The 10,726-nt window shown below is 48.3% G+C and overlaps 1 protein-coding gene across 1 annotated transcript; it reads left to right on the top strand.

Annotated features, from left to right (window-relative positions):
• The first annotated feature begins 7,668 nt into the window (after positions 1-7,668).
• On the top strand, positions 7,669-9,256 carry LOC109743130 (PTI1-like tyrosine-protein kinase At3g15890). The gene has a single exon (XM_020302210.4). The coding sequence runs from the start codon at positions 7,740-7,742 to the stop codon at positions 9,063-9,065; it is 1,326 nt and encodes a 441-aa protein (XP_020157799.1). The 5' UTR covers positions 7,669-7,739; the 3' UTR covers positions 9,066-9,256.
• Positions 9,257-10,726: the final 1,470 nt, after the last annotated feature.

Below are 10,726 nucleotides of genomic sequence, written 5' to 3'. Positions count from 1 at the left end.
TAGCTCGTTGATCAATAGATGGTTACGGTTTCCTGACCATGGACATTGGATGTCGTTGATAACGGGATCACATCATTAGGAGAATGATGTGATGGACAAGACCCAATCCTAAGCCTAGCACAAGATCGTGTAGTTCGTTTGCTCAGAGCTTTTCTAATGTCAAGTATCATTTCCTTAGACCATGAGATTGTGCAACTCCCGGATACCGTAGGAATGCTTTGGGTGTGCCAAACGCCACAACGTAACTGGGTGGCTATAAAGGTGCACTACAGGTATCTCCGAAAGTGTCTGTTGGGTTGGCACGAATCGAGACTGGGATTTGTCACTCCGTATAAACGGAGAGGTATCTCTGGGCCCACTCGGTAGGACATCATCATAATGTGCACAGTGTGACCAAGGAGTTGATCACGGGATGATGTGAGTTACGGAACGAGTAAAGAGACTTGCCGGTAACGAGATTGAACAAGGTATAGGGATACCGACGATCGAATCTCGGGCGAGTAACATACCGTTAGACAAAGGGAATTGCATACGGGATTGATTGAATCCCCGACATCGTGGTTCATCCGATGAGATCATCGTGGAACATGTGGGAGCCAACATGGGTATCCAGATCCCGCTGTTGGTTATTGACCGGAGAACGTCTCGGTCATGTCTGCATGGTTCCCGAACCCGTAGGGTCTACACGCTTAAGGTTCGATGACGCTAGGGTTATAGGGAAAGTATGTACGTGGTTACCGAATGTTGTTCGGAGTCCCGGATGAGATCCCGGACGTCACGAGGAGTTCCGGAATGGTCCGGAGGTAAAGATTTATATATGGGAAGTCCTGTTTTGGTCACCGGAAAAGTTTCGGGTGAAATCGGTAATGTACCGGGACCACCGGGAGGGTCCCGGGGGTCCACCAAGTGGGGCCACCAGCCCCAGAAGGCTGTGTGGGCCAAGTGTGGGAGGGGACCAGCCCCAGGTGGGCTGGTGCGCCCCCCCCACCAAGGCCCAAGGCGCATGGGAGAGTGGGAGGGGGCAAACCCTAGGTCCAGATGGGCCTTAGGGCCCATCTAGTGGGGCGCCCCCCCTCTCCTCCCCTTGGCCGCCCCCCTTGATGGGATATAGGGCTGGCCGCCTCCTCTTGGGGGTGGAAACCCTAAAGGGGGCGCAGCCCCCTCCCCCCCTATATATAGTTGAGGTTTGGGCTGCCCAAGACACACGAGAACGTCTCTCTTTCGGTGCAGCCCTACCCCTCTCCCTCCTCCTCCTCTCCCGCGGTGCTTGGCGAAGCCCTGCGGGATTGCCACGCTCCTCCACCACCACCACGCCGTCGTGCTGCTGCTGGATGGAGTCTTCCCCAACCTCTCCCTCTCTCCTTGCTGGATCAAGGCATGGGAGACGTCACCGGGCTGCACGTGTGTTGAACGCAGAGGCACCGTTCTTCGGTGCTTAGATCGGAATCAACCGCGATCTGAATCGCTACGAGTACGACTCCCTCATCCGCGTTCTTGCAACGCTTCCGCATCGCGATCTACAAGGGTATGTAGATGCACCCCCCTTCCCCTCGTTGCTAGATTACTCCATAGATTGATCTTGGTGATGCGTAGAAAATTTTGAATTTCTGCTACGTTCCCCAACAGGTGCTTGCGTTGTTTATTCAGCGGCCAGTCTCGAGTTCGAGTACCCTTGATGGTGTTATGAGCCACCTTTTTTGCATCATTTGGCGAGGCGCTGCCACGTGGGCCCTGGGGTCACCTATGACCGCGCAACCACTGGCAGATGGCCCCGCAGGGGGTGTCCCATGCGTCAGTAATTGCGCAATGGAGCCACCTACCATATAGCCACTGATAGATGGGCCCGCATGGGGTGTCCCACATGTCAGTGACTGCGCAATGGAGCCACCTACGACCGCGCAACCACTGACCGGTGGGCTCGCAGGGAGTGTCCCACACGTCAGTAACTATGCCAAGTAATAGTCAAAGACTTTGACCCGACGGCAAATCCCTATTTGGGCTTTCGTAACGGTGGGCCGCACGATGGAGGGGAAAAGTGAGGAATGACAAACATCATGGACAAAACTAAGCAGAACTAAGGAAGGAGATGCATGAAAATAGAAATCTGATTACTTCCTTTGGTGATTCGGAAATGGAGCAGAAAGGATTCTCGCCTTTTTCCCAGAGGTGACCCTGAGTTATCAAACCCAAGGGAGGATGGCGCCCTTTAAGCTAGGGTCTCAAACATGCTTTTGCTAAAGAATTAAATCCAGCTTTTTACCAGATCATAAATCATGCTGACACTGGAAGAACACTTATAATAAAAATAGGCATGGGTATGTGGTCTTATGTTTACAACCATATATTTGTGTCGGGGCCATATATGATCTTAATTTTTGCTCTGGAAGTCACCAATCAATATGTGCTTGCTATTTATTGAAGTGGGGGATATGTCCAAATTACGTCTTGACTGGCGCGCGTTCTACATCAAGAGTCGGTTGTCCAACCGAAGACCCTATCCGTCGCGTGGGGTTGCCTCGATAATTAAGATTGCAATAATCAGGCAAAAGCATTGAGCGTTTAATGACTACACCTCTTGAATCCCCAGGGATATGATCCATGCTACCGTACTAAACCTTTCTGTCACTAGCGTTCAGAATAACACTTCACAATCTCCATGCATTTAGCCTCTCCGTGGCTCGTTCTCCATGATCCTGGGTACCTATAGGGATGAAGAAGGTGAAAGAGACAAGAGATAACTACGGAACAATTTTATGTTACACATAGGAGGCATTAATTCAAAGTCCTTCCATTGATCCCTCCAATAAATACATCGGGTTGCAGGGCCCTTGCCTCAACCCATACCTTACCGAACTACTCACACATGGAGATCAGATCACATGAAGGACACATTGAAGAACACATCATGAAGATAGATTGATTGATAATAAGTCTTACAATGGATGCCGTGTGTGATACACAATTACAAGTATGACTAGATTGCTGGGCACTATGGTGGTGGTGAAGGTTGTGGCTATGAAAATGGGAAATGGCGGCGGCTAGGGTTGATGGAGATGGCTATGGTGATGATGATCTGCGCTCCCTTCTCCGTTGTTCCTCTGTTATCCATTTGGCGCCGACTCCTTTTATTTGTTCAGGTGGACGAGAGGCCTTGGTTTCCACGCCATACGACCGCTCAGACAAACGGGCGTGGTCGCATGGAACACCGTCTTTTCCTTTGTTTCTTCTGGTGCGCCTCCCACTTGATCCCCTCCATCTCCACATTACTCCTTTTCAAGTATTGGCTTGATTTCGTTCATAAATAGCCCATTTTCTATGGAAACAAAATAAATAAAGGATTTTTGGAATCCTATGCATTTATTAGTGGCCCACAAAAAAGAAGAATCCTAGAACAAAATGCTCATTAATGGCAATATTAGAGCGAATATCTCAGTTTTAATGAAATATATATCGGTTTAACCTCGGGTTAGAGGAGTGTAAAAATAACACTCATCAAAATCCCAAGTAGGAATCACAAGTCCTCATCAAAACCTCGTTAACCCCATCGAATAAATATGTATTTATAAGTCCAGTCTTCTTTTTAAGAATTAATCTTCTATATCTAAATAGCTAGCCCTGTTAACATAATTCTCTCAACATGATGCTACCTCAGCATGCAATATGCATGAGAAAATGCCCACCTCAACATGCAACCGTGCATAGAAATAATCTCATCTCGACATGCAAACATGCATGAGAATTTCCAATTCGTATTCTGTCTAAATTTGATAAACATTTTACAACAATGCAACAATAAAAGACTATGTATTTTTAGTTTTAGTGCTCGTATTATTAGTCCAAATATTCATGTACCATACAATCAAATGTTATTGAAATATGTTGCAAAACATTTCTGCAATCGGATTTTGTTGGTTTTCTCGTGTACAAGTTGCACCGGGGGTACGAGTTGTATTGCGTGTGGAGTACAAGTTGCACCATCCAAAAAGCATAGGTTACGCGCGCCACACGAGTATAGGCAGGTCGTACAAGACTACAAGTTGTACTGTGCATGGAGCACAAGTTACATTCCACGGGAGTATATATTGCATTCCGGAGTTCGTGGTGTACTTTTTTTGTTGCGAAAGAGTTTGTGGTGTACTTCACATGGGAAGAAGTTGCATTGTGCTGAAAGTACATGTTACACCATGAGTAACATGTTGTACTGGACTGGGAGCACATGTTGTTTTGCTCGGGAAGTACTAGTTACAGTACATAGGGTCGCAGTAACCATGAGGGAGTACATGTAGGTTATCTCGGGGATTACCCGACAAATTTTTTTTTGGGAAGCACAAGTTTGTTATTAACATGAGATCTAGTTTCAAAAATAATGACGTAAGAACACAACGGTTTAAACGACTTATGATCTGAACGCGCAGTTTAAGAGGGTTTCTTTTTAAAATTAAAACCAACAAAGAAAACACGTACAACCAACCTTTACATCCATGCAGGGGCGGAGCCAGGATTTGAGCATGAGGGGGGCGAAGAATACATTGGTCATATCTTAAAAAAAAACAGAGAATACTTGCGGCACTAAACCTTAATATGGCGCTTGGCGCGACCCAATTTACACTGTGCAATTGGCCTAGCTGTTGAGGGGGTGCATGCCGAAGACCACATGTTGCCGCTTTGGCTCACATGCAGCGCATGTGGTGCATTCGGCCCGTCTCGGCAAAGCATAATCCAAAATTTGACAATACCACCAAAATAAAATAACTCGGGACGTCTCGGCAAACCTTTAGAATAATTTTACCTCTATAATTGCCAACTAAATCGAACAAAACTATGAGAAAAAATATCAAATAGTTTGAAAATTATACATCATGGTATACTAATGAATTAGACCTTGTATGTAGTGCTCCAATTAATCAAGACTAGTGGATTCATATCCAGATGAAACAAGACTTGAATGTATAGCAGTTACCTTTAGATTGGCGTGCTCAAAGACCAAAAGCGGGTTAGAGTATTTGATTAAATATGATCACCGAGGGACTCCAATGGACAATACTTCGGCAAGATTAAAACAGGAAGGCTGGATAGCACCGCGGCAGTATCCTGGTCTGCTAATCTGCTTGCGGCTGCCGTGGCGGCAAGCAGAGGCGCAGCGGCGGAATCAATCGATCGATTAGCGTCTAGGTTACGCAGAACGGGCTTTCTAGGCTTACACGAGACCATAATGAGCTACTTTTGGGCTGGGTGTACACGACTGAAAGGATCTATGGGCCTGGGCCTTAAGTACATACTGATTAGCAGTTAACTACCCATATTAGTACGAATATAGCAGATCGCTTGGGGGGTGCGAACGATTGGGGGGGGGGGGGGGGGGGGGGGTCTAGCCCCTGCTCGCCCCCTGTCTCCGCCCCTGCATCCCTGGTAAACTGCGCCAAGAAGTTTGGTTTTTTTAGCAAAAGCAGCTAGGCTTTATTAATCAACGATAATGTTTACAGGAATAGATTTCACATCATGAGGCCCAGCCACACATGTCTACCGAGAGAAAGGGAAAGACCAAACTAGCTAAGATATAGGCTTTGAAATTCGAAGCTCTCGACTCAACTTGAAAACATACGTTTTTTTACAGTAATCACTAATCTCTCTGATGAGCTTCTGTAGTTTCCATCTACACCTTGGTCTATGTGGTTGATAACTTGCTTGCAGTCCAAACCGATGAACAAGTGTCGCATTTTGGGAATAACTCTAGCAAAAGGGTACTCCTATAGGGCGCCTTCACCGCCGGCTAGAGGACTGTCGACCACGCGCCCGCGAACTGGGACGGCCCAGATTGCCTCATTCGCTGTCCCACATCGCCTGGTTCGCTCGATTGCAGTTGACTGGTCGACAGTTAACATTTGAAAAAATAACATAAATTTAAAAAAAATCCAGGAAAGATTGAAAAAATGGAAAATATCTCACGAATTCAAAAGTGTTCATGAATTCTGAAAGAGAGTTCGCATACTTCAGAAAAGTTCGTCCATTTTGAAAAAAGTTCATCAATTTGGAAAAAACATAAATTTGAAAAAAAAGTTTATCCATTTGAAAAATGTTCATTGATTTTGAAAAAAAGTTCATAGATTTATAAAAAGTTCATCAATTTTGCAAAAAGTTCATCGATTCGAGATAAAGTTCACAAAATTGAAAAAAAAAGTTCAAAAATTTGGGAAAAAAGTTCACGCACTTAACAGAAAAGAAGAAATAAAAAGGAATAAACCGAACAAAACCATTTCCAAGAAAAAGGAAAAAAGAAAGAAGAAAGGAGAAAAGGGTGAAAAAGCTGCAAGTAAACACGAACACGTGAGCTGGCCAAGTGGTAAGGGCAGCACACAAGTAGTTGTGAGATCGCTGGTTCGAATCGCACCCTCGCTATTGAGGAGTACTCCTCCGGGAGCCCCCCCCCCCCCCCCCCCCCCAAAGGGTCGCTTGGGGTGGGCTGGGAGCCGTCACTTGGCGCGCTCTCAGCCGCCGCCACGTGTCGCACTCTGGGCGCTCCCTTAGAATTTTTTCTGTATGTGTTTTCGGCTTTTAGATGATTTCCTTTTCGGTTTTTCTCTTTTCCCCCGGTTTTCTTAGGATTTAGACAAAAAATTGATTATTTTTGCTAAAAAATGTCTTTTTTTATCTTTCACGAGAGGCACATATTTAATTCTCGTGGAGGCACGGATTTCCTTTTAGGAGAGGCACGGGCGTGCCTCTCGGAAAGGAAAAAAAATCATGTTTTTTTTCTGCAAGAGGAACAGATTCATTTCTCGTGGAGGCACGGGTTTGATTCTGCCTCTCGGAAAGGAAAAAAAATGTGTTTTTTTGTTCCGCAAGAGGCACGCATTTACTTCTCATGAAGCACGAATTTGTTTCCGCCAGAGGCACGGGCATGCTCTCGGAAAGGGGAAACACGTGTTCTTAGATTTGCTTCTAAGAGGCATGAATGTGCCTTTCGGAAAGGTAAAAAACGCATGCCTCTTTGGAAAGGGGAAAAAGGTGCTCCTGGTTTGGGTTTTTCCGAAACGAAAAAAAGCGTGTTCCAGGTTCGGGTTTTTTTGTCCGTTTTTTTGTGAAAAAAATATTCGTCGAAAACTATCAACATGGGATCTAGTTTTGAAGATCTCGACGCGGGGGACCCAACGGCGAAAATGCTTCAAGATTTAGTCGCATGGTTTAAGAGATAAAACTTTTTGAATAAACGAATCTGGGAAGGCGGGAGTGTTCTTTGGAAGGAGTACTCCTCAATTAGTGATTTGGAAGAGACAGATAGGATGGGCCGTGCTCAGCATTTAACTTCATGCTGGGCCTGTGTCACAGCACCAGCGTTAGCCAGGCCAGCCCATCCTACTGCGCTTGACCGGTTCAAGTTTTTGGCGCCAGTGCGGATCCCTTTCTCTCCTGCCCTGCAATTGGCGCCCGCTCCCCTCCACGCTGACACACACACGCCGCCGCCTAATGCCATCCTTCCACATGGAGGCGCATGGCACCAAACCATCTTACTACCAGGTCAACCAGCAGTAAGCTCCACAGGCCACAGCATACGCCGCCGCATAAACATCTCCGCCGGCCGCGCCGCGCAGGCACGCCAACTGCCAACGCCACCATAAGTACCTTCTTCACACCAGTTAGGTCCCTTCACCCGCTCCAAGCCGCATCGCTCCATCCAAGCATTGCTTCAAAGTTGTTGCGCCGAGGCAGAGCAGATACCCGATCGAGGCGTCCGTCCGTCCATGGGGTCCGGGGCGAGCTCCTGCTGCGGCGGTGCGGAGAAGGTGGGGCACGGCTGCGTGAGCGCGTCGTCGGGGGCGGCGACGGCGGGCACGGGCAGCGGCGGCGGCAGCTCGTGGAGGATCTACAGCTACAAGGAGCTCCACGCCGCCACGGGCGGGTTCAGCGAGGAGAACAAGCTCGGCGAGGGCGGCTTCGGCAGCGTCTACTGGGGCAAGACCCCTGACGGCGTCCAGATCGCCGTCAAGCGCCTCAAGCCCAACAACAACAACTCCAAGGCCGAGATGGAGTTCGCCGTCGAGGTCGAGGTGCTCGCCCGCGTCCGCCACCGCAACCTGCTCGGCCTCCGCGGCTACTGCGCCGGCGCTGCCGCAGACCAGCGCATGATCGTGTATGATTACATGCCCAACCTCAGCCTCCTGTCCCACCTCCACGGCCAGTTCGCCTCCGACGCCACCCTCGACTGGCGCCGCCGCGTGGGCGTGGCCGTTGGTGCCGCCGAGGCGCTCGTGCACCTCCACCACGAGGCTTCTCCCAGCATCATCCACCGCGATATCAAGGCCAGCAACGTGCTGCTTGACTCCGACTTCGCGCCGCTCGTCGCTGATTTTGGGTTCGCCAAGCTCGTCCCCGACGGCGTCTCCCACATGACCACCAGGGTCAAGGGCACCCTCGGCTACCTCGCGCCGGAGTACGCCATGTGGGGCAAGGTCTCAGGCGCCTGCGACGTGTACAGCTTCGGGATACTGCTCGTGGAACTCGTCTCCGGCAGGAAGCCCATCGAGAGGCTGCCGTCGGGTGCCAAGCGTACCATCACCGAGTGGGCGGAGCCCCTCATCGCTCGCGGCCGGCTCGGTGACCTCGTGGACCCGCGCCTCCGGGGCATCTACGACGCGGCGGAGCTGGCGCGCATGCTCGAGGCCGCCGCGCTCTGCGTGCAGGGGGAGCCCGAGCGGCGCCCGGACATGCGCGCCGTCGTGCGGATCCTGCGCGGCGAGACTGTGGCTCCTGACGGCGCGGCGGCGGCAGCCTCCAAGGGGGGCAACGACGCCCAGGTCCGGCCTGCGGTGAGGATGGAGAGCGTCAAGTACGCAGACCACCTGATGGAGACGGAGAACAGCGTGTACTCCGGCGACGGGGACGAGGACGACCAAGAAGACGAGAAGGAGGCCGCCGACTACAGCAGCGACGAGGTGGAGGAGTACTCGCTGATGGACGACCAGAGCAGCATGAACTTCGGGGTGTTCGGCGCCATGCCCGTGGTGCCGGTGCAGACCATGCACGACCCCTACGTCAGGAGGTTTGGAGGAAACGGCGTCAAGATATGATCATCTCCTACTCTATTGTGTGACAATGCCAGTATGTTATATTAATTTCGTTGATGTGTAAACCTGTGCTTAATTAGTAGTTGGGATCAAGCTGGTGATTAAATTTATTGTAATTTATGGGACTTGGAAGTAAGTTCTTGTTTTCATTAAACAAAGTTCTTGTAGAATGTGCTATCTTTGAATGTGCGCGCATGTTGGTCTAGCCCATTTGCTTGATGACTTAAGCTTCAGCAACATCTACAGTGGGAGCCAGAAGACCAAGAAGATGATTAGAGATTAGAGATTTTGTGTCATGCTGCGTGACCAAAATCTACAGAGAGAACAATGTGGCCGCACATGAGCTAGCTGCTTATGCCAGAGTCTATGGAGACTTCCTTCTTTTACCTGATGTGCCACAGGTTCTTTCTCTTGAAACACGAGGCAAAAGTTTTGCCCGTTTCATTAATTAAAAAGAAGGTTGCCCAGGTAATTATGAAACCCGGGCGAAAACCGATACAAATGGGGCCAAGCCCCTACTCATCACATGGCCAAGCCAACCCGTTTCGTCGCGCCACAAGGACGCACCAAACTTGCCAACGACACCACAAACAACATCACAGGAGCACACTAACCACACACAGAGAGACCGACTCATGGTTGCCGAAGAGAAGAAGCCACGACTGCTACGGGAGGAGCAGACCCGGGACTCTCCTATGTGCCACAGGTTTTGAAACATGTAATCATGCCTGATGTAATCCAGGACATTGAAATATAAGAACTCCCTTTATCCCCCACCACCAAAAAAAAAAGCTTCAGCAACATCTAGCAGTTGAACTATGGGGTGCCGCCATTTGTATGAGCAATTGAGCAGAGTAAAGTAACTTGCGTGATGCATGCATTTGTGTACATACATGTTCTCCTTTGTCAAACAGATAGATAAAAATATCATTTTATTATAGCTAATGTTTAGATCAGAATATCTAGTGACAGTGACTCCTGTTGTTACTTGCCTCGAGTTGTTCGCTTGATTTCAATTCTACCATTTGACAGTAAGGCGGGTGACGAACCATATACAGCTGCAGCCTGCAGCTCAAGACAGATAGTTGTGTCTCCTTTTTCTTCAGACAAAACAATCTGCGTGCCTTTCGGATGTTGACACAATGAATTTCAGTTCTAGCATGTTGTGTGGCTTGTGGATCAACGTGGGTGTAGAATTGCGCGGCGACTATCTCAAAAAACGAGCTGTGTTGTTCACCCACCTGAAGGAAAATCATGTCGGGTTTTAGCTAGGCGGCCCACTTCTTCTCTCTCACCCGCTTGCTTCGGAAACGATTCACTCGCTGTTACGGTTTTTTCGGGTTTCTTTGTATCTTCTTCGTTTTGTTTTTCCTGTTTTTCTTTGTTTTTGTTTGTTCTTTCATTTCATTTACGGTTTCTAGTTTTTCTTCTCTTTCTTTTTTTTTCTTTCTTTTTCTTTTTTCTTTCTCAGTTTTCACTAGTTTTTGAAATATTTTTTATTTCTTTGTCTCTTTATTGGTTTTCATTGTTTATTTCTCAGTTTTCCCTGTTTTCAATCTTTTTGCATTGGTTTCATTTTTTGTTTTCTTTGTTTTTCTTTTCGGGTTTTTATTGGGTTTCTTTTTTTTTCTTTGTTTCTTTGTCGATTTTTGTCGGTTTCTTTT

This window comes from Aegilops tauschii, chromosome 7 (genome assembly GCF_002575655.3).
Source record: "Aegilops tauschii subsp. strangulata cultivar AL8/78 chromosome 7, Aet v6.0, whole genome shotgun sequence".
Classification (NCBI taxonomy): Eukaryota; Viridiplantae; Streptophyta; class Magnoliopsida; order Poales; family Poaceae; genus Aegilops; species Aegilops tauschii.
This window is presented reverse-complemented; position numbering and strand designations above follow the sequence as displayed.

What these genes read in the sequence shown, in the direction of transcription:
- LOC109743130 (XM_020302210.4), top strand. Translation starts at nt 7,740, where the DNA reads ATGGGGTCCGGGGCGAGCTCCTGCTGCGGCGGTGCGGAGAAGGTGGGG.